The following is a 24,965-nucleotide window of genomic DNA, read 5'->3' as shown; positions in this document are numbered from 1 at the left end:
TTCAATAACTGGCGAACTAAATTATGAATATTTAATATCTCCTTTGCATGCTAGGATAAGACGTATGGAATTTGTTTTGAAGCTGGCTTATACACTACCACAACAAGGAGAAGTTTTCGACGACAATACTACATGTAAGGAGAAACAAAACAGGAGAAAAAAAAATAATTTAGGATGCATTTTATAAATAGATTGGCCTTAAAGTTTACTGTCCAAAGTATGGATACGGAAATACAAGTGATGGTAACTCCTCAAGAAGATTTTTTGAAAACGATGAAGTGACTGCTCGCATAACAGCAGTTGATAGAGATATTGTGAAAAGATTGGGAGTAATTTTAAATATTTTAAACTGCCATGAACCAGCTAGTGGACCCAAATTTGGAGAACATGCATCTAAAACTACAGAATTGCTGCATCAAAAGTATCCTGAGAAGAAACTTACACCAACGGTACACAAAATTTTAGCACATGGAAAAGATATAATAGAGTACCAGTGCTTACCATTAGGAGAATTGTCCTAAGAAGCTCAAGAATCTAAGAACAAGGACTACAAAAGTTATAGATGTATGAACACCTGCAAAGTATCACGAGTTAGACAAAACGAATACCTTTTCAACATGTTAGCTATCTCTTCTGATCCAGTCATATCATCTATGAGTATGTAAGAACACAAAAAGATCTTACAGATGCGTATAGCTCAGAAATGGTTGCTTTGTTAGATATATGTTCCAGTGACGATGACTATGTTAAGATAAAATAAGTTTCTCACTTCTTATCACAACAATGAAAAACAGATTTACTAATCAATTTTGTTACTTTATTGAAAAATAAGATATCTATGTACAAGTTAATTTTTTATTTCAAATAAAAGAATTAATTAATTTAGTAATTTATAAATATATACTTTTCGTTATTGTATTTCTCTAAAGTTTATCAAATTTATTTTAAAGCTTAGGCATTTCGCCTTTAAACGAGTTTTAAATTTTTATAGAAATCAATACTTCTATCGAGTTTGGTATAAATTGGTAAAGCGATTACTAAGATCAAACTTTTTAGCATATATGGGCAGTGCCACTCCCCTTTTCCAAAATTCGTTGGCTGTTTAATCTCTAGCTCAAATAAAATTTCATTGAACCACTTTCAATAACTTTTCGTTTATTAATAAAATACATATTTGGCTTGTAAATTAAAAAAAAAAAAAACATGTAAAATTTTACGATGAATTTTGAAGACCTTGTTATTGTGGCATCAAAAACGGACATTTGAGTTTTATAAGAGTATTGCCATTTAAAAGAAACAATACGTTTATCGATTTGGGTAGCTATTGATTACGTGACTACTTAGATACAACTTTTTATCATAAGTGGGCAGTGCCACGCTATCTTATAAAAATCATTAGTTTATCTTATTTAATGCTTAAATACGTCATTATAATACAAATCTCATTTTTTTTTTATTTTTTACTAAAAACATTTTGTTTTTGTATTTTTCTAAAAGTTTTCGACTTTGACGAACCTTTTTGAAGCACCCTGTATCTGAGACATTCTGAGGTTTCACACACTAAAACTTCAAATAATTAGCTTTCATTTGCATTTGAAACTTTTAAAATATCTTCATTGGTTCTAAAGTTATGATTTTTGCAAAGAAAAAACTCAAAAGGCGCCACTGTGCGACGTGGCTTAATCAAATTTTTTTCCATACTGATGACTTTGATATATGGAAGTCTATATCTATCTCGATTCCCTTATACCTGTACAACGAACCGTTATCCAATCAAAGTTATAATACCCTGTGTACAAGTACAGCTGGGTATAAAAAAGTACTAAAATACGATAATATGAGGAAACAATATTCAAACTTCTCAGCAAATGCGTCCGTCTAAACACTTGTGATACTTTTGTATATATGTACTTATGTATGCCAAGTTTTATCGTAAAACATTTCAAGCATAAAGGGGACGAAAAAAAAATAAAGAAAATTTTAATGTTGTTTACTACGCAAAATTTCATGTAATTTTTGCGAGTCTCAAATACATAAAAGAAAATTTAATTTTGAAGCCATCACGGAAATTGGACAAACTTCATTAAATAAATAGAGCCAAATATTATTACATTAGGAAGAAAGGAAAAGGCGATTACTGAAAAAGTGCAGGATGATGAAAAAGTAAGAATCAACAAGGACGGGAAAGTCTCGGCTGTGGTTTCACGTATTTTGTGGTCTACCTGAAATAGATATGACCATGAATCACTTATCTCAACAATATATGACGTTAACGTAAGTATTTGATGCAATTTGAAGCTTCTATCTGTTAAAATTCTCTCTCTTTGATTTTTTTCAGACAGCAATTACTGCTCTATGCGTAAGCATTCGGTAAAATTTGCAGCTTCTAGCTGCTAAAATTGGGCAGAAATTACGAAGTTTCTTATCTGAGCAATCGGTTGTATGGTATATAAACTATATATACCACCGATCTATACAATTTTTTCAGGCAACAATGAATGCTCCATACGTAAGCATTCGGTGAAACTTGAAGCCTGTAGCTGTTAAAATGGGGCAGAAATTACGAAAAGCTTCTTATCTGAACAATCGGTTGTGGTTGATATATGCTATATATACAACCGATCTCATGACGGGATCCCGGACGGATCCCGAAAACCATCCAGAAATGATGTCCGAAAGTACCCGAAATGATACAGTATTAGTCGGGAAAAACTCCCGAAAAGACTCCGGCGGGATTCCGGACGGATCCCGAAAACTATACAGAAATGATCCCGGAAGGGTCCCAAAATGATCCCTTAATAGTGCCAAAAAAGTCCGGAAATGACCAAGGCGGGATCCCGGACGGATACCGAAAATCATCGAGAAATGATGCCGGAAGGCACCCCAAATAATCCCGAAATAGTCCCGAAATTACCCCGACGGGATCCCGAAAACCATCTAGAAATGATGCCGGAAGGCACCCCAAATGATCCAGAAATAGTCCCGAAATGACCTTGACGGGATCCCGGACGGATCCCGAAAACCATCCAGAAATGATGCCGGAAGGCACACCAAATGATCGCGAAATAGTTCCGAAATTACCCCGACGGGATCCCTAAAACCATCTAGAAATGATAGCGGAAGGCACCCCAAATGATCCCGAAATAGTCCCGAAATGACCTTGACGGGATCCCGGACGGATCCCGAAAACCATCGAGAAATGATGCCGGAAGGCACCCCAAATGATCCCGAAATAGTCCCGAAATTACCCCGACGGGATCCCGAAAACTATCTAGAAATGATGTCGGAAGGCACCCCAAATGATCCCGAAATAGTCCCGAAATGACCTTGACGGGATCCCGGAAGGATCCCGAAAACCATCGAGAGATGATGCCGGAAGGCACCCCAGATGATCCCGAAATGGTCCCAAAATAACCCTGACGGGATCCCGAACGGATCCCGAAAACCATATAGAAATGATGCCGGAGGCATCCCAAACGATCCCGAAATGGTCCCAAAATGACCTTGACGGGATCCCGGACGGATCCCGAAAACCATCGAGAAATGATGCCGGAAGGCACCCCAAATGATCCCGAAATGGTCCCAAAATGACCCTGACGGCATCCCGAAAACCAACTAGAAATGATGCCGGAAGGCACCCCAAATGATCCCGAAATAGTCCCGAAATGACCTTGACGGGATCCCGGACGGATCCCGAAAACCATCGAGAAATGATGCCGGAAGGCACCTCAAATGATCCCGAAACGGTCCCAAAATGACCCTGACGGGATCCCGAACGGATCCCGAAAACCATCTAGAAATGATGCCCGAAGGTACCCCAAATGATCCCGTATTAGTCGAGAAAAAGTCCCAAAATAACCCCGACGGGATCCCGGACGGATCCCGAAAACTATACAGAAATGATGCCGAAAGGCACCCCAAATGATCCCGAAATAGTCCCGAAATGACCCCGACGGGATCCCTAAAGCCATCGAGAAATGATGCCGGAAGGCACCCCAAATGATCCCGAAATAGTCCCGAAATGACCTTGACGGGATCCCGGACGGATCCCGAAACCCATCCAGAAATGTTGCCGGAAGGGTCCCCAAATGATCGCGAAATAGGCCCGAAATGATCCCGGAATAGTCCCGAAAATGTCCCAAAATATCCCCGACGGGATCCCGGACGAATCCCAAACTATACAGAAATGATCCCGGAAGGGTCTCGATATGACCCTAACGGGATTACAAATAGGGTGCAGATAATTATAAAACCATGTTAATAAGGCAGCAGGCGCGCTGGAGCGAATGAAAGAAAGAACACGCAGGTAATGCTAATAAAAGCGTGCTAATAAAAACAATTGTAGGAGGGCGGATGGCGGGAGGAGGAGAGTACCACTGATCGGTTTTACAAAATTGTTTAGATCTCGATCTGTATGAGTCAGATACCAAAAATGATGGATTTAGGAGAAAATGTACATTGAGTTATAACATTCTATAGATTTTACACCAAAGGGGAGAGGAGGGGGGGGGGGGGGGGGAGGTTGAATCACTGCTCACTTTGTAAGCCCTCGACTTGTTTCACCCATTGAGTTTGTAATATTGGTGAAGGTCAGTATACGTAAAGTTATAATGTGTAAAAAGTGTTAAAAAGTAGTTATTCCCAAATTTCATCTACATCCGTGCAGCCGTTCTAGAGTGATTCAGTGACAAAGACGAAAAAATGCAATATTTAAATTATAACTGTTCCTAGGGGGCGGGGACTTCCCCCCTTTTCAAAAGAATATAGCTAGTAGAACCTTCTAGTCTATTGGCTATATGTGTGCCAAATTTCATCCAAATCCGTCCAGCCGTTCTTGAGTGATTGAGTCACAAAGACAAAGGTCTGGACAAACATCCAAACAACCAAACATCCAAACTTTCCCATTTATAATATATATTAGATATTAGATTAGATTAGCGGTACCGACAGATGATGTTCTGGGTCACCCTGGTCCACATTTTGGTCGATATCTCGAAAACGCCTTCACATATACCACTAAGGGCCACTCCCTTTTAAAACCCTCATTAATACCTTTAATTTGATACCCATATCGTACAGACACATTCTAAAATACTCTTTAATACCTTTTATTTGAAACCCATGACATACAAACACATTCCAGGGTTACCCTAGGTTCATTTTGCTAAATCATGATTTTCCCTTATTTTGGCTCCAAAGCTCTCAGCTGAGTATGTAATGTTCGGTTAAACCCGAACTAAGCCTTCCTTACTTGTTCATCATTAAGGGCATTGAAATTTTAATTAGGCACTTCTAACCAAAAATGTACACATGGTTAAATGGGTATAGTGGAAAAAAATAAAAACTTTCCGTTCTATAAACTGTTTTAACTCAAATGAGGAAGTGTTTTTATTGTTCGAATTCCGGGAATCTAGAAGTAAACGTTTTCGCTTATTATACTCAGCGTGCTTTGCACACAGAGTATATTAACTTTGATTGGATAACGGTTGGTTGTACAGGTACAAAGGAATCGAGATAGATATAGACTTCCATATATCAAAATCATCAAAAAATTTGATTTGATCCGTCCGTCCGTCTGTCCCTTAACACGATAACTTGAGTAATATTGAGATATCTTCACCAAATTCGGTACACTAACTTATCTGGACCCAGAATATATTTTTATTGAAAATGAGCGAAATCGGACGATAACCACGCCACAATATTTGGGAAACGCAATCAATACACCAAGAATGTTGAAATTTGACGTGTGGACTGATATTGAAACTCTTGATAAAAATTTGAAAAAAAAAAATATATAAAATGGTCGTGGCACCGTCCCTTTTATGACTACGCAATTTTCTATGTTGCGGGAGCCATAACTCGAAGAAAAATTTACATATCGTAATAAAATTGGGTACACAAATTTTCCCTATAATAGGAAATATTCTAAAAAAAATAGTCGAAATCGGTTAAAGACCACACCCACTTTTTATATAAAAGATTCTGCAAAGGGTCGTAGACGAAAATAATAAGCTATATCTTAGCGAAAAAGAGCTTTGTATCAATAGAATTTTCCTTTCTAAATTGAATTATAACATTAAATTGAAAAACAGTAAAATGTTTGAAAACGAGTGTGGCACCCTCTTTTTATAACTAAGCAATTCGGGAGCCATAACTCGAAGAGAAATTAACTTATCACACATATTTTCCTTATAGCAGAAAATATTTCTAGTAAAAATGGATGGGATCGACCACGGCAACTTAGATACAAAACAAGCTTAAAAGGGTCGTAGATTAGAACAATAAGCTATAACTTAGCAAAAAATAGTTTTGAATAAATGATTTTTCCCTTATCAAGTTTTATTTTAAGAGGAAATGGGGAGACGGGCGGTACCACATGTTATGTAGAAAATAATTTTTCTGAAATGAGATATACAATTGAAGCTCACGCTGAGTATATAATGTTCGGTTACACCCGAACTTAGACACCTTTACTGGTTTTTTATTCACACTACCCGACTTTGTATAAATAACGCCCAGTTTAGAAAGCTGTAAAAATATTTGGTATTTTGCATTATTAAGGCATTGAAATTTTAATTAGGCACTTCTAACCAAAAATTTACTTAAGGATAAATGGGTTGAGTGATAAAAAAAATAAAAATATTCCCTTCCATAAATTGCTTTAACTCAAATAAGGAAGTGTTTTTATTGTTCGAATTCCTGGAATCTAGAAGTAAACGTGTTTGCTTATTTTTTATTCACAAGACCCAACCAAGTATAAATAGCGCCCACAAAATTGATCTTGATGTAGTTTATACTTAATTCAACTAAAATGAAGTTTTGCAATTATTTCGCTCTTTCGCTTGTCATGGTTAGCCACCTTTTGACTTTCACGAATTCGGAAAATCGCATATTAGATGGCAGTAATGCGAATATACAGAATAATCGTCACTTGGTTTCAATACATTATAACCGGGATTACATATGCGTTGGTTCACTAATTACTTTGCATAAGGTGATTTCATCTAAAAATTGCCATAGGGACAATTTGAGCTTATTCACTGTTATAGCTGGCGTAGCGAATTTACGTGATATGAGCTACCATAGACAAACTAACAATGTGGCGTTTCTATTTCGTGAACAAGGTTTGGGTAATGCGCGTTTATCGTTGTTTATATTGAGTTCACCGTTTACCGTGACACCAACAGTACAAACAATAGGATGCGGTTGCAATATGGAAAGGTCTTACGCTGTTCAAATGAAAGTTTGTGGATGGGGTTGGACAACTGCAGAAAATGGGAGCCCTTCGGATACACTCCAATGTAAAATGGATTATTTCAGTGGTACAAATTTTGAATTTCTTAACATACTGGGATTTGCTCTGGTAACCCCATTGATTTCTCATGATGGAGATTTTGGGGCACCGGCCGTTATGGGTGATCGACTTTGTGCGGTGTTCACACATAATTACAACGGTGCTAGTTGTTTTTTGGCCCTAAATCGTGCAACTATACGATGGATAGATAGATACGCAGAATGGTGAGATATAATTATATTCCCATTAGAAGTTGAAATGGCGATATGTATTTTTGTGTTATCTATAAGTAAATGTATATATTTGCTATTTAAAAAAAAAATAATATATGTTTTTTGCTGGCTCAAGGTCCAAATTAAAACACAAACGTTTCGTCTTTTTTGTCAATATATTTCGGTTACACTTCGGTAACCATCCTCAGGACACTATTAACAATATAAAAACATCACAATATAAAACAATGTACAATATAAAAAATTTTTTGTAAACAAAAAATCACATACATGATAAATATCCGATCCGTCTAATGTGTCTACTGTTGTCGCTTGCTCTCTAACAAATGCCTGTACAAATGTGCGCTGTGGTCTATGTCCGTTTTATAATTCATTCGTATGTTTGTAGGAACGTTGATTATGTGAAGCATTTCCAATGTAAAACGTTTACCGTAGTGTTGTTCTTGTTCAAGTATAGTTGCTCTGTCAAAGTTAGAAGAATGCCCGGTGCTTTTACAGTGGGACATAAGGGCTGTTTTATGAAAGTTTATGTTGTGGGACTGTTTGTAGTCAGACTTGTGTTGCGACAGTCTGGTTTTTAACTTTCCTTTTGTTGTGCCCACATATATGCTATTACATGGCTCATCTGTTTTACCGTTACATGGAATTTTGTAAACAACGTTACTTTTTTCGGGTGTTGGAATTCTCTGTTTAGTTCTATTAAATATATTCTTTAAAGTATTAATTGGTTTATGAGCTATTCTCACTTTTCCTTTATTATAACAGTCAGATCTCGCTACACGTTCTGACAATTCAGGTACATATGTTAATGATTTGAATATTTTCGCTCTTTCTGAGTTATTTTGATGGGTTTTTGTTGAAGATCGCCTTAATAGAGAATTTATAACCGATTTCGGAAAATCATTGTCTTTTAGTAATGATCTTATTTCTGTTTTTATCTCTTTGTGGTATATTTCGTCAGATGTTTGTAGCATTCGATGTATACAGGCCCTTGCTGTATTCATTATCATCGTTTTGGGGTGCTTTGAATTGAAGCTGATGATTCGTCCAGATGCGGTTGGCTTTTGATACCACTTTAATTTTAATTGATTTTGTCTTCTAATGATTATTGAATCCAGATAAGCTAATTTTCCGTTTTCTTCTAGCTCTATCGTGAACTTTATATGCTTGTCAAACGAATTTAGTGCGCTCAGTGTGTCTTGTACTTCATTTCCGTTAACTATGGCAAATAAGTCGTCAACATATTTTGTCAGTAGTCTTGGGGGACGTCGTAATCCTGTTATCGTTTTTTCTAAGAGTTCCTCCATTATGATATCTGCAATCACTGGGGATGTTGGTGATCCCATTGGTAGTCCTTTTAGCTGCGTGTATACCACATCGTTAAATTTAAAATACCTATTTTCCTGAATACAAAATGTTACAATTTCCATAAATATTTGTTTTGGTATTTTGGTGTGTTCCTTTATCGTTGACCATTTATTTCGAATTACATCTAATGCCAGCTGTATTGGTATGCTGGGAAAAAGTGAAACCACATCAAAGGAGACAAGTTTTTCGTCGTCACAAATTAGCGTGTTATTAATCCGTTCTTTAAATTCCATTGTATTTTTAACACTATAGACTGACTTTGAAGTTACATTTTTCAATATGTCGACGATGTATTTGCATAAGCTGTAAGATGGCGATCCGACAGCTGAGCAAATTGGTCTGAGTGGTGTTCCTGTTTTGTGTATTTTTGGCAGACCGTAAATTCTCGGAGCAAGAGCCGTGGTTGTCGTGAGTCTACTTCTTTCTGTTTTTGAGATTAGTTCTAATTTAAAAAGTTTGTCTACTAAGCAATTGTTTCTGTTCTGTAATCTGGATGTCGGGTCCTGTCTTTGAATTCTGTACGTAGTAAGGTCATTTAGTATATCTCCCATTTTTTGGTTATATTCATCTAATTCCATCGCTACAGTTTTGTTGCCTTTGTCCGATGTAAGTATTCGTATGTTCGGATTTTCCTTCAGAAATTTTCGTGTTTGCTTCACTGTATCTATTATTGCACAGTCTAATGCGCTTTTCTTTCTTGTTGTTGTGTGGTTCTTTATTAACAACGAAAATTTGGTACGTGATTCCTCTTGCTCTTCTTTGTTCTCAAGCGTCTGTATTAAATCTTCTCCATCCGCGATGTATTGGAAGAGGGGGAATTTGTTGTTTTCTACTGGTAAAGCGAACTTTGGACCCTTAGTCATCAGAGCTTTTATGTCTGGTGGGAACTCGACTTTGGTTTTGTTTACAAACCACTCTTCATTTTTGTTGTTGTCAGTAAACATATTGCTTCGTTCGTTTCTCAATTTTTTGTATTTTTCTTCCTGCCGCTTCTTAAGTGTTGTTGTTAAGCTGTTTGCTAAATTTTCTTCGTTTTTCAAAAAATCTGTAAAGTCTTCGTTGCTGAGTTGTTCTTTCAGGTGTTTTTTTGTTTCTTCTTTATGTTGTTGTTGTCTTTTTAATATGTTGTGTTTATGTTTAATAATTAGGCTAAGTATTTTAGTGTGGTAGTAATGTGTGTATCTGTCTAAGGTTTTGTATATATCTGAATGTATGTCAGAGTCAAATACAAATAATTGCTTACATCTGGTGGAATTTTTTATAAAGTTGGGGATTAATTTTGATTTCCTACACTTTAACAGATATTTTATACTGGACTTTAATTTTACCAACTTCTTTGAAACTCTTTGAAATTTATTGATTGATGTCTTGTTGTTATAGTTGTTCTTGATTGTTGCATACTCCATCTTTTGCTGTTATATGCTATCCGGCGTGCCTTCCGTCTTTGTATAATTGATGATTTAGCGACCTTTATATTCTAATATATGTTTTTTGCTGGCTCAAGGTCCAAATTAAAACACAAACGTTTCGTCTTTTTTGTCAATATATTTCGGTTACACTTCGGTAACCATCCTAAGGACACTATTAACAATATAAAAACATCACAATATAAAACAATGTACAATATAAAAAATTTTTTGTAAACAAAAAATCACATACATGATAAATATCCGATCCGTCTAATGTGTCTACTGTTGTCGCTTGCTCTCTAACAAATGCCTGTACAAATGTGCGCTGTGGTCTATGTCCGTTTTATAATTCATTCGTATGTTTGTAGGAACGTTGATTATGTGAAGCATTTCCAATGTAAAACGTTTACCGTAGTGTTGTTCTTGTTCAAGTATAGTTGCTCTGTCAAAGTTAGGAGAATGCCCGGTGCTTTTACAGTGGGACATAAGGGCTGTTTTATGAAAGTTTGTGTTGTGGGACTGTTTGTAGTCAGACTTGTGTTGTGACAGTCTGGTTTTTAACTTTCCTTTTGTTGTACCCACATATATGCTATTACATGGCTCATCTGTTTTACCGTTACATGGAATTTTGAAACAACGTTACTTTTTTCGGGTGTTGGAATTCTCTGTTTAGTTCTATTAAATATATTCTTTAAAGTATTAATTGGTTTATGAGCTATTCTCACTTTTCCTTTATTATAACAATCAGATCTCGCTACACGTTCTGACAATTCAGGTACATATGTTAATGATTTGAATATTTTCGCTCTTTCTGAGTTATTTTGATGGGTTTTTGTTGAAGATCGCCTTAATAGAGAATTTATAACCGATTTCGGAAAATCATTGACAAGCATATAAAGTTCACGATAGAGCTAGAAGAAAACGGAAAATTAGCTTATCTGGATTCAATAATCATTAGAAGACAAAATCAATTAAAATTAAAGTGGTATCAAAAGCCAACCGCATCTGGACGAATCATCAGCTTCAATTCAAAGCACCCCAAAACGATGATAATGAATACAGCAAGGGCCTGTATACATCGAATGCTACAAACATCTGACGAAATATACCACAAAGAGATAAAAACAGAAATAAGATCATTACTAAAAGACAATGATTTTCCGAAATCGGTTATAAATTCTCTATTAAGGCGATCTTCAACAAAAACCCATCAAAATAACGCAGAAAGAGCGAAAATATTCAAATCATTAACATATGTACCTGAATTGTCAGAACGTGTAGCGAGATCTGACTGTTATAATAAAGGAAAAGTGAGAATAGCTCATAAACCAATTAATACTTTAAAGAATATATTTAATAGAACTAAACAGAGAATTCCAACACCCGAAAAAAGTAACGTTGTTTACAAAATTCCATGTAACGGTAAAACAGATGAGCCATGTAATAGCATATATGTGGGTACAACAAAAGGAAAGTTAAAAACCAGACTGTCACAACACAAGTCTGACTACAAACAGTCCCACAACACAAACTTTCATAAAACAGCCCTTATGTCCCACTGTAAAAGCACCGGGCATTCTCCTAACTTTGACAGAGCAACTATACTTGAACAAGAACAACACTACGGTAAACGTTTTACATTGGAAATGCTTCACATAATCAACGTTCCTACAAACATACGAATGAATTATAAAACGGACATAGACCACAGCGCACATTTGTACAGGCATTTGTTAGAGAGCAAGTGACAACAGTAGACACATTAGACGGATCGGATATTTATCATGTATGTGATTTTTTGTTTACAAAAAATTTTTTATATTGTACATTGTTTTATATTGTGATGTTTTTATATTGTTAATAGTGTCCTGAGGATGGTTACCGAAGTGTAACCGAAATATATTGACAAAAAAGACGAAACGTTTGTGTTTTAATTTGGACCTTGAGCCAGCAAAAAACATATATTAGAATATAAAGGTCGCTAAATCATCAATTATACAAAGACGGAAGGCACGCCGGATAGCATACAACAGCAAAAGATGGAGTATGCAACAATCAAGAACAACTATAACAACAAGACATCAATCAATAAATTTCAAAGAGTTTCAAAGAAGTTGGTAAAATTAAAGTCCAGTATAAAATATCTGTTAAAGTGTAGGAAATCAAAATTAATCCCCAACTTTATAAAAAATTCCACCAGATGTAAGCAATTATTTGTATTTGACTCTGACATACATTCAGATATATACAAAACCTTAGACAGATACACACATTACTACCACACTAAAATACTTAGCCTAATTATTAAACATAAACACAACATATTAAAAAGACAACAACAACATAAAGAAGAAACAAAAAAACACCTGAAAGAACAACTCAGCAACGAAGACTTTACAGATTTTTTGAAAAACGAAGAAAATTTAGCAAACAGCTTAACAACAACACTTAAGAAGCGGCAGGAAGAAAAATACAAAAAATTGAGAAACGAACGAAGCAATATGTTTACTGACAACAACAAAAATGAAGAGTGGTTTGTAAACAAAACCAAAGTCGAGTTCCCACCAGACATAAAAGCTCTGATGACTAAGGGTCCAAAGTTCGCTTTACCAGTAGAAAACAACAAATTCCCCCTCTTCCAATACATCGCGGATGGAGAAGATTTAATACAGACGCTTGAGAACAAAGAAGAGCAAGAGGAATCACGTACCAAATTTTCGTTGTTAATAAAGAACCACACAACAACAAGAAAGAAAAGCGCATTAGACTGTGCAATAATAGATACAGTGAAGCAAACACGAAAATTTCTGAAGGAAAATCCGAACATACGAATACTTACATCGGACAAAGGCAACAAAACTGTAGCGATGGAATTAGATGAATATAACCAAAAAATGGGAGACATACTAAATGACCTTACTACGTACAGAATTCAAAGACAGGACCCGACATCCAGATTACAGAACAGAAACAATTGCTTAGTAGACAAACTTTTTAAATTAGAACTAATCTCAAAAACAGAAAGAAGTAGACTCACGACAACCATCTTGCTCCGAGAATTTACGGTCTGCCAAAAATACACAAAACAGGAACACCACTCAGACCAATTTGCTCAGCTGTCGGATCGCCATCTTACAGCTTATGCAAATACATCGTCGACATATTGAAAAATGTAACTTCAAAGTCAGTCTATAGTGTTAAAAATACAATGGAATTTAAAGAACGGATTAATAACACGCTAATTTGTGACGACGAAAAACTTGTCTCCTTTGATGTGGTTTCACTTTTTCCCAGCATACCAATACAGCTGGCATTAGATGTAATTCGAAATAAATGGTCAACGATAAAGGAACACACCAAAATACCAAAACAAATATTTATGGAAATTGTAACATTTTGTATTCAGGAAAATAGGTATTTTAAATTTAACGATGTGGTATACACGCAGCTAAAAGGACTACCAATGGGATCACCAACATCCCCAGTGATTGCAGATATCATAATGGAGGAACTCTTAGAAAAAACGATAACAGGATTACGACGTCCCCCAAGACTACTGACAAAATATGTTGACGACTTATTTGCCATAGTTAACGAAAATGAAGTACAAGACACACTGAGCGCACTAAATTCGTTTGACAAGCATATAAAGTTCACGATAGAGCTAGAAGAAAACGGAAAATTAGCTTATCTGGATTCAATAATCATTAGAAGACAAAATCAATTAAAATTAAAGTGGTATCAAAAGCCAACCGCATCTGGACGAATCATCAGCTTCAATTCAAAGCACCCCAAAACGATGATAATGAATACAGCAAGGGCCTGTATACATCGAATGCTACAAACATCTGACGAAATATACCACAAAGAGATAAAAACAGAAATAAGATCATTACTAAAAGACAATGATTTTCCGAAATCGGTTATAAATTCTCTATTAAGGCGATCTTCAACAAAAACCCATCAAAATAACGCAGAAAGAGCGAAAATATTCAAATCATTAACATATGTACCTGAATTGTCAGAACGTGTAGCGAGATCTGACTGTTATAATAAAGGAAAAGTGAGAATAGCTCATAAACCAATTAATACTTTAAAGAATATATTTAATAGAACTAAACAGAGAATTCCAACACCCGAAAAAAGTAACGTTGTTTACAAAATTCCATGTAACGGTAAAACAGATGAGCCATGTAATAGCATATATGTGGGTACAACAAAAGGAAAGTTAAAAACCAGACTGTCGCAACACAAGTCTGACTACAAACAGTCCCACAACACAAACTTTCAAAAAACAGCCCTTATGTCCCACTGTAAAAGCACCGGGCATTCTCCTAACTTTGACAGAGCAACTATACTTGAACAAGAACAACACTACGGTAAACGTTTTACATTGGAAATGCTTCACATAATCAACGTTCCTACAAACATACGAATGAATTATAAAACGGACATAGACCACAGCGCACATTTGTACAGGCATATGTTAGAGAGCAAGCGACAACAGTAGACACATTAGACGGATCGGATATTTATCATGTATGTGATTTTTTGTTTACAAAAAATTTTTTATATTGTACATTGTTTTATATTGTGATGTTTTTATATTGTTAATAGTGTCCTGAGGATGGTTACCGAAGTGTAACCGAAATATATTGACAAAAAAGACGAAACGTTTGTGTTTTAATTTGGACCTTGAGCCAGCAAAAAACATATATTAGAATATAAAGGTCGCTAAATCATCAATTATTTTAAAAAAAAATAGATATATATATATATATTTTATTGTTTGCAATGAGAGTGTGACACATTCAAATGCCTTGAGTTGTGAGCTCAAATTTTATTCTTAGCTTTAAACTTTCCTCGTTAATGAATATACCATGCGATAAAAATAAGATTTCAGAATACGTGCTTTATGGCTATGGCAAGGTTAGTTTAGGTTAGGTTAGGTTGCAAGGACTGAGCTGAACACTATGGTAACAGCTCACTACTTAGGCCACCAGAGGGCCCATTGTAATACACTATACGGTCTCAAACAGGACCCCTACCCTGCCTAAAGCGGTTCAAACCACTTCGTGGAGTGGAGCCGAGAGCCCCGGTGATGCAGAGCTCCGAACTCCGTTGCACCTTTTGAAGCGTCTTAAGATAGGTAGTTTCAGCTAGTGCAGGCCACCAGATCAAGGCACCATAAAGAAGAATCTGGCGCACAATGGCTGTATAAATCCAGTATGTTACCTTGGGGGAGAATCCCCAGGAGGTGCCAATTGCCTTCTTGCATCGCTCCACTATATGGTCACTCCATAATAGCTTCCTATACAGAATTACTCCCAAATACTTGACTCGATGGCTAAACGCTAAAAACGTACCCCAATTCTTGGCGGTGTTAGATTTGGTACTTTGTACCTCCTCGTGAAGAGGAAAAGCTCGGTTTTATCCGGGTTGACTTCCAAGCCTGTGGCTGTGGCCCAGTGCGAAATTTTGGATAGTGCCCCTTCCATTAGGTTGCAAAGAGTTTGCGGAAATTTCCCCCGCATGGTGACGCAGATGTCATCTGCATACGCGATCACGGTGACCTTCTGATTCCATGAGGCGCAGTAGTTGGTTGACGGTAACCACCCAAAGTAGCGGAGAGAGAACACCTCCCTGCGGAGTGCCTCTGCCGACCGGTCTGCGGATCACGCATCCACCTACCTCAGTTTTAATCTGCCTACGCGTAAGCAGATTGTATATAAACTCAACCAGGCACGCGTCCAACCCCAGGTCGGTCAGCGCCGAGGTTATGGCCTCCGGGAGAACGTTGTTGAAGGCACCCGCTATATCTAGAAATGCCACCAAAGTGTATTCCTTGAGGTCTAGTGAGCTTTCGATAGCGGATACTAGTGAGTGCAAGGCCGTGTCAGTTGACCTGCCCTTAGAATAGGCATGCTGAGCTTGCTCAATAATCCTCCTGATGTGGTCCTCTAGAAGTCTTTCGAGCGCTTTAAGCAGAAAAGAAGATAAGCTTATAGGCCTATAATCATTTGGTTTAGAGTGGGAGGGTTTCCCTGCCTTGGGGATAAAGACCACGTTGACTTCCCTCCACGATACTGGTACGTAATTAAGCCTAAGACAACCTATAAACATCCCTTTAATCCAGGGCCTTATAAGTTCGGCAGTATACTGGAGCTGAGCCGAAAAAATTTCATCCGGCCCCGGCGATTTATAGGGCTTGAAGGTCTGTAAAGCCCAATCTATCCTTTTATCATCTGTGATTTCGCTTATCAGCTGATCATTAGGTGACCCTCCGCTGACAATACTTGAAGGCACGCCCGTACTTGCTGGGAAGTGCGTATCTATTAGCAAGTTTATGGTTTCGCCGCTGGAGTCCGTCCAGTGCCCATCCGGCTTTTGGACGTAACTTAGCTGAGTTGGAGATTTCGATAGCACCTTTCTTAACCGGGAGGCCGCGGATGTAGATTCAATCCTGCCGCAGAAATCCATCCAGAGCGTGCAACACTCGCTGAATCGACGACAGACGTCCCAATCGGTTTGGGAGAAATCAAAAGGAGACAGGAGTTACATAGGATACGTCGAACAGGAAAGATGTGGACGAAAATGCGGGGCTGCAAGTTTTCTGACATCATGTGCAACTCAAAAAGTGGCTCATATCTCTGAAAAGAGAATAATAAAGGCTCACGAAGGGCATACTGTGTAGATATTGAGTTCTGGCGTCTCATCAGGAACAGCAGTAATAAGTGCGAGCTGCAGGAAGAAACGGATGGGCACGTTCTGTGTTCGTGTCAGGCGCTTGGCAGGTCAAGGTTCCAGATATTAGGGGTGGCAGAGTTGCCAGATCGATTTCGAAGCAGCAATTAAGCTAGGTCCTAGAAAACTGCTAGCATTTGCCAAGAGGACGAAGTTATTCTATAACATAAGTCCTGGTACCTCCTTGTGGTAGTCAAACAAATTCTGGTAACACTATGGATATATTCAGTCTATGTGTGGTTTTAATTGGCCGGACACATTGTAAAGGTTTACAAGTAAGTCATGTATCACCTGTTCGTTCACAACTGTGCTCACCTGACCATAATGCTTGTTCTATCTCATATTTTGTGAATGCTATTCTGCAGCGTTGTACTGCTCTGGTACAAAATAGTGTAGTAGCTGTAGTGATGTTTTGCGCGGATAACTTTCGAACGGGTCGAAAAACTAGACTTCCATGTTTGGACGTTTAATGTTGATATAACTACGCGTCTTTGGGTACCCCATTCTACGACTTTTGTAAAATTTTCGATAGGTTCCATATAATGCACTCTATATTTCATACTAAATGCGTGTGACAATTAACATCACAGCAACCCATATCGAAATTCAGTTTCTTTTTTCGCTAATTATTGTATCCCTACGTCGATACCGATTGCAGCAACCCCGGCCACTTTGACACTTCGATAAGACTCAAACGCACGTTCCACAACGTAAGTACTGTTATTAGATAATCCACAATCCTATTGACTAATGGACGTCGTCCGTTTATGTAACGTACGTTGTTTCAATTCAGAACGACCCCGCAGAAAAAATAGAAGACAGCCACTCAAAGCGACAGTTTCGCACTACATATATAATGACCACCGTCGAACTGATGCCGGTCGAATGCACAGCGAGACCATTAGAAGCACACTTATATCAACTGTGCATAGGCAGTGAGTATATAAAAACCACGTTCGTCTGAACCAGTTGAGAACGCGATAAAAAAGTCTGCAAAAGTCAATCGCCATTCCGTAGGACATCACAATGTCAAAAGCATGAGTTCAAAGCACTGGAAGTGGGCAGAATTAAAACTAGAACCATCTCTTAATGCGAAAGTTTTGATCTTGTTCACAACCAAGGCGACTTACTGCAGGGTAGCATAACGAATTGAATTGGACATGCAATTTTGTTCGCACTCATTTACCACTCACTCATTCGCAAAATCTTTGCGTCGATTAGAGTGAAGAAATGTAATTCTATTACCATATTTCAACTGCAACAATCCATTTTCATTGCTGTTCAAAGTGCTGAAATTGTGTTGTTCTTCAAGTTGCTACTGCTTCTGCTGAACAACAAAGTGATTTCTCAAATTAATTGATGCATTGATGCACAGTGATCAGTAGAGTAGCGAGCAAAATTTAAAATACTTTTTGTGCTACAGTTCGATGAAATTTGAATAGATAAAACGTAAGAAATGACAAATGGGAAAGAAAATAAAAAAAAAAAACCAAAAATGAAAAATTAAGCGAAAGTAAGAATCAAATGTCGAGAATAAGAAGGGGAAAGGGAGGTTCTAGTGAAAATGTCTTTTGACTCCCAGCCAATGTCTCTGAAAACAAATAAGAAGCAAAACAATGCCCATCAAAACCTGCACACAGATGAGAGATATTGCCGAATCGAAAATACGACACCGCGTTCTGCACGGGGAACAGGGCGCCGCAAACGTGGGTTAGAAACTGAGATAATTCGCCAGACATCAACATCGTTAGCACACGACTTGTGAATTGAATCAAGTGGCAGCTAATGCTAACATTAGCATCCGACCACCTCCCCATACTCATTCATCAACTTCAAAAAAGCAAAGTGAGACGACTCTAAATTATACACAGATATTCTTTTAACCCCCATACAAATTACTACTGATGTGCGTCAAGTGAAATGTATCGCAAGGTCTTTGAATCGGTCGCTTTATTCCCGTAAGACTCTGGGACCGCCATAAACTTGCGCATAAGGTAGCTTGTAGATAAAGACAAGCGGACGAAATGGAATGAACATCCAAATAACTGTAAGCCCTCAGCTGGTGTTATGAAGTTGTGGTCAACTATAAAGTCCCACTCATATCCGACAAAGCAAAATGGCAAAATATCCATCGCCTTTGGCAACAAGGTGCTATCGCTTGCGAAAAAATGTGCTAGCGCTTCTTGCCTGCATTAAGCATCGCCACCAAAGAGGTTGATGAAGCCATCAAACTTGCGTAATACTTAAAAAGCTTGGCAATGAGGGATTCAAATATGAAGCGCATGTCTTCAACTTGCCTTTGTACAATTTCGTCATCTCCGAAAAATGGAAAATGGCGAGGATGGTACCGCTACTAAAGCCTGATAAATCAGCTAACGTAGAATCATATCGTCCGATATCTCTGCTCTCGCCAGTAGCCTAGACAATCGAATCCATTCTGCACCCCTATTTCACCACAAACCTGCGACTTACCAATCACCAGCATGGCTTTCGAAAACATATAGACCGCCACCGCTCTGAACGCTATTACCAAAGTAAATAAACTGCGGATGGAATCAAAAACCCCACCACAGAATAAAATACGTATCGCTAGACATACCAAAAGCTTTTGATATTTCGCCAGTTTCTTCACCTTGCGCAATCTGACGTCACCGACCAAATATACGGCGATCTTACAACATACACAAAGCAAATGTCGACCATATTGGTTATCCATATCAAAAGCCTTACGCTACCGACTGTCTTACATCCAATAATACAGGGTGTGACATTCGATCAGGACCTATATTTTGGCGAGCATGCAGCCGCAATTGTAGCTAAATTTCAGAGCCATAACAAATTCCTCAAGTCCCTCTCTGGCAGCACTTGAAACAAAGATAAAAAAACCTCATCGCTACCTATGTATAAAGCAATTGGCCAGCCGCTTTTGTGCTGCGCTCTCCGATATTTTCGCAAAGAAAACATATTGGAAGGAGTTCGAAGCCTATTAATGCACCGTCCACAGACCTTCTATGGGATGTTTTCTGATGTAGCCAGAACATAATCTACACAGTGAGTTGGGAATACTCCCCATAAAAGAGAGAATCAAAATACTGAATAAATGGGTTCTTTTAAATGCCTGGACATCCTAGCAGACATCTGATTGAAGAGCCTGGGTCTGCTTCTGACTCAAGTTGAGGAAATGCAGCTCACTAGAACTCATCCGTTTTAACCAAGAATGCATAAACAGGCCCTTATGCTCATCCCCAAACAGACGGCAAACTCTTATGCCCAAATATTCAGCGTTCTTGGTGTCCAATACATGGAACTCGCAGTAGACGAAAACAGGCCTGGGAATAACACACGCGTCATTCTGGCATAACTTCGATCTGAATACTGCAATAGATCAAATCTGTGCATGTCCTGCGGTTAATGTGTCCTAACATGACGCCAACCATCATTTCAATTGCAAGGTGGAACCAACCCCTGTAACTTTCATATATCTCTCTTGTCGAACATCTTGTAATGAATCTGCAAATTAAAAAAAAAAGTACCCGGGGCAATGGCATAAATGCACCAGGTCGTACATTAAAAACATATTCATTGTTGTTTTGATGATAATAAATATGGCGAGTTATCTTTAACCTTTGTTTACGACACATGAGCATTCAGTTACTGTATGTTTTAATCAATAAACTCATTAATTTATTTATTGCAACTGATAACAAAAGTTATTTTATCTTTTTATCGTTCATTTCTTCTTATCTAATATGAAAGCAGCAACGGTAATGCTAATAGATTTTTAAGCTTCATTTACGTGAGTGCAATTCAAAAATGGTAAATAACTCTTCAGTATGCTGAAATGGAAAATAGTTTATTACCCAGTGCACATTTTACCGACTATGCTGATTAAGGAAGGCAAGCGAAAATTTGAAGTTAACTTGTTTTTTGTTTCATATATGTATCAAGCGCTCTTTATTCCATTCAATTCAATTCCATTCTTTCAAATCACTTTAGTTCAATTCAATTCAATCCAGTTTAATTCAAATCAATTCAATTCTATTCAACTCAATTCAAGTCAATAAAGTTCAATTCATTTCAGTCCGATTCAATTCAACAAATTTCAGTTCAACTAACTATAATAAAATAAAATAAAATAAAACAAAATAAAATAAAATAAAATAAAACAAAAATAAATCAAATTCAATTCAATTCAATAATATTCAATTCAATTCAATTTAATATAATTCAATTCAAATCAATATAATTCAACTCAATTAAATTCAGTTCTATTCAAAATCAATTTCAGTTCTATTAACTTCAATTAAATAAAATAATGTAAAATTATATTAAATTATTTTAAATTAAATTAAATTAAATTAAATTAAATTAAATTAAATTAAATTAAACTAAACCAAATTAAAATAAATTAAAATAAATTAAACTGAACAAATATAAATTAAATTAAATTAAATTTTATTAAAATTAACATGTTCCATAGAAGAACCATTTTTTTTTTTAATTCAAGCCATATTTGATATCCTTAGATTTAAAAAAATTACAAGTTAACAAGTAAGAAAGGCTAAGTTCGGGTGTAACCGAACATAACATACTCAGCTGAGAGCTTTGTAGACAAAATAAGGGAAAATCACCATTAAGCAAAATGAACCTAGGGTAATCCTGGAATGTATTTGTATGATATGTGTATCAAATGAAAGGTGATAATGATTATTTAAAACGTAGTGGGCCTTAGTTCTATATGTGGATGCCTTTTCGAGATATCGCCATAAAGGTGGACCAAGGGAGACTATATATTGTGTTTGTGCGATATGGGTATCAAATTAAAGGTATTAATGAGGGTTTTGAAAGGGAGTAGCCCTTAGTTGTATATGTGAAGGCTTGTTCGAGATATCGACCAAAATGTGGACCAGGGTGACACAGAACATCTTCTGTCGGGTACCGCTAATTTATGTATATATGTCATACCACGAACAGTATTCCTGCGAAGATTCCAAGGGCTTTCGATTTCGCCCTGCAGAACTTTTTCATTTTCTTCTACTTTATAAGGTAGGTGTCACACACATTTTACAAAATTTTTTCTAAGGTTATATTTTGCGTCAATAAACCAATCCAATGACCATGTTTCATCTCTTTTTTCATATTTTGTACAGAATTATGGCATTTTTTTCATTTTTCATAGTCGGATTTCGGCCATATTTTATACCAAGATAAAGTGACTTCAGATAAGTACGTGAACTAGGTTTAGTTAAGATATATCTTTTTTTTGCGCAAGTTATTGTGTTAACGGCCGAGCGGAAGGACAGACGGTCGACTGTGTATAAAAACTGGGCGTGGCTTCAACCGATTTCGCCCATTTTCACAGAAAACAGCAATCGTCATAGAATCTATGTCCCTACCAAATTTTACAAGGATTGGTAATTTTTTGTTCGACTTATGGCATTAAAAGTAGACGAATTAAATGAAAAAGGGCGGAGTTACGCCTATTTTGAAATTTTCTTTTATATTTGTATTTTGTTGCACCATATCATTACTGGAGTCGAATGTTGACATAATTTACTTTTATACTGTAAAAATATTAAATTTTTTGTTAAAATTTGACTTTAAAAAAACATTTTTTTTAAAAGTGGGCGTGTTCGTAATCCGATTTCGCTAATTTTTGTCCAGCAAACATATAGTAATAGGAGTAACGTGCCTACCAAATTTCATCATGATATGTTCAACGACTGCCAAATTACAGCTTGCAAAACTTTTAAATTACCTTCTCTTAAAAGTGGGCGGTGCCACGCCCGTTGTCCAAAATTTTTCTAATTTTCTATTTTGCGTCATAAGATCAACGCACCTACCAAGTTTCATCGCTTTATCCGTCTTTGGTAATGAATTATCGCACTTTTTCGGTTTTTCGAAATTTTCGATATCGAAAAAGTGGGCGTGGTTGTAGTCCGATTTCATTCATTTTAAACAGCGATCTGAGATGAGCGCCCTGGAACCTAGATACCAAATTTCAACAAGATACCTCAAAATTTATTCAAGTTATCGTGTTTACAGGCGGACGGACAGACGGACGGACGGACGGACATGGCTAAATGAATTTCTTTTTTCACCCAGATCATTTTGATATATAGAAATCTATATCTATCTCGATTAGTTTATGCCGTTACGGATTACCACTATGCGAACAAAGTTAATATACTCTGTGAGCTCTGCTCAGCTGAGTATAAAAAGAGCGAGTAAAATTTTACAAATTTTATTAAGGTTTGCTTAAATTTTGACTTTCCAAATGACAAAAAAAAATATTATTTTCTTTAATTTTTTCTAAAAAGCAAATGTGAAGTTGTAACTATTATTTATAACTTAAAAAATAGAATTTTAATTAAAAAACTATTTCAAAAACAAATATAAAATTTTCGAGTTATAGAAAAGTTAAAAAAAAAATTTATTTTTCCGGCCTTGATCTCGAATCGAACCGTGAATCCTTTATTAATAGGCCAATAAAAAGAAAATTTTAAACAAATTCAATAAAAAAATGTATCTAAAATTTAGTTTTATTTCATTTATGTAGTTACTAACAAATCATAATTAAAAGCCCAACTTATAATTTTTTTTTACTTACTAAACAAAAGAAAAATTTCTGCTTTCATTTATGGCTAAAAAAACAAACAAAAAAATTTAAATTTCTTTATTTAATTGAGAAAATATCAATGAAATGTTTAAAATTTCATTTGATTAAAAAAAATAAATTAAGTCTATTCTAATTCTAAAACTTTTTTCGTCTGTTTTTATAAAAGTTATAACTCCTACTTTGTTTGTTTAGCGATTAAAGAAAAACTAATTTTTTAAAATAAAAATTTCCAAAGTGGCGCAATCATTAACACGCAAAGGTAATATATCACAACATTTTTTAAATTACATACCTATGAAAACTTTTTAATCCCAAGATAATTAGTGCTGGTGCTTTGAACTTCTTTTTGATAGCAACAGCTTTTTTCTTGTTACTAGTGCTTTTTGTAATAATATGTTTATATATATCGCATATATTTTCGTAATTTCCTATCAACAATAATAAATTATATAAATTCGTATAACTTCCACATTAAATGCGTGAACCTGTTTTTGTTTTTTTTTTTTAATCTAAATTGCACAGTTTTTCACTCTAACATTTTCCGCAACGAAACTTTTGCAAATACACTTTCATGAAAACGTAATTCACAATTTTTACATTGTCTTAAAAAATTCATTAAATTCTTCAAATTAAATGTTATCGCTATTAATTTTCATTTTTAACAAGCGCACAAATTTGTAAACAATAAGCGCTCATAAGCAACACCTCGTAACTATGCCCGCGGTCATGCCACTTTTTGGTAAGCAGTCATTTACCTTTACTGTTTACTTTCCTTTTCAATTCAATGTGTTTACAACTTTTCTAATGCGGAACGCATTAAGAGACGACGCCTTCACACGCACCGACGTCCTTTAGGCGACTATGCAATGACCAGCCGGCAAATTGGCTAAATTGCTGTCACCCAACACAGCACAAGTGTCAACCGGCAGACAGTTAGCCGAACACACCAAATCCACAATAGCAACGAACAACTGCTATGACAGATGCAAGAATCATAACAGGAAATAGAAGTGGAAACATGGCCGATGGTGTTGAAGTTTACATTCTTCCAGCTCAACAACGTTACATACACTGTAATGTAAAGAACAGCTGCTAAAGTTTAACATTGATTTAACATTAAAAATATTGCATTGGAATGTCCATGATTGGATTGAGGAGCTTTTCTTCAATGAAGAATGAATGCTGGAAATTGGAAAGAGGTTTTCAGTCATCTTTTGGCTGCACAAAATGAGTGAGAGGAGAATTGTCAAATTGTGAGTTTAACCCTCGATTACTAAATACTCTTTGGTAAGCTT

The 24,965-nt window shown here is 36.3% G+C and overlaps 2 protein-coding genes across 3 annotated transcripts in view; both read right to left on the bottom strand.

The window, feature by feature from the left end:
* The window catches only part of LOC137235697 (somatostatin receptor type 2-like), a 110,666-nt gene extending 86,156 nt beyond the window's left edge, over positions 1 to 24,510 (bottom strand). Inside the window, exons 1-2 of one of the 2 annotated variants that reach the window (XM_067758580.1) lie at positions 24,426 to 24,495; positions 23,963 to 24,098 (exon numbers count right to left, since the gene is read on the bottom strand). The gene's annotated coding sequence lies outside the window, so the exon portion shown is untranslated. Of the gene's footprint in view, positions 1 to 23,962 lie in introns of both variants that reach the window. The other variant, XM_067758579.1, reaches the window with a different exon arrangement.
* Positions 7,642 to 10,896, bottom strand: LOC137235698 (uncharacterized). The gene is made up of 2 exons (XM_067758581.1): positions 10,558 to 10,896; positions 7,642 to 10,479 (listed from the first exon to the last, which is right to left on the bottom strand). The coding sequence occupies exon 2, from the start codon at positions 10,302 to 10,304 to the stop codon at positions 7,830 to 7,832; it is 2,475 nt and encodes an 824-aa protein (XP_067614682.1). The 5' UTR covers positions 10,305 to 10,479; positions 10,558 to 10,896; the 3' UTR covers positions 7,642 to 7,829.
* Positions 24,511 to 24,965: the final 455 nt, after the last annotated feature.

The sequence above is a fragment of the Eurosta solidaginis genome, unplaced genomic scaffold (genome assembly GCF_040869045.1).
Source record: "Eurosta solidaginis isolate ZX-2024a unplaced genomic scaffold, ASM4086904v1 ctg00000428.1, whole genome shotgun sequence".
Taxonomy (NCBI): Eukaryota; Metazoa; Arthropoda; class Insecta; order Diptera; family Tephritidae; genus Eurosta; species Eurosta solidaginis.
This window is presented reverse-complemented; position numbering and strand designations above follow the sequence as displayed.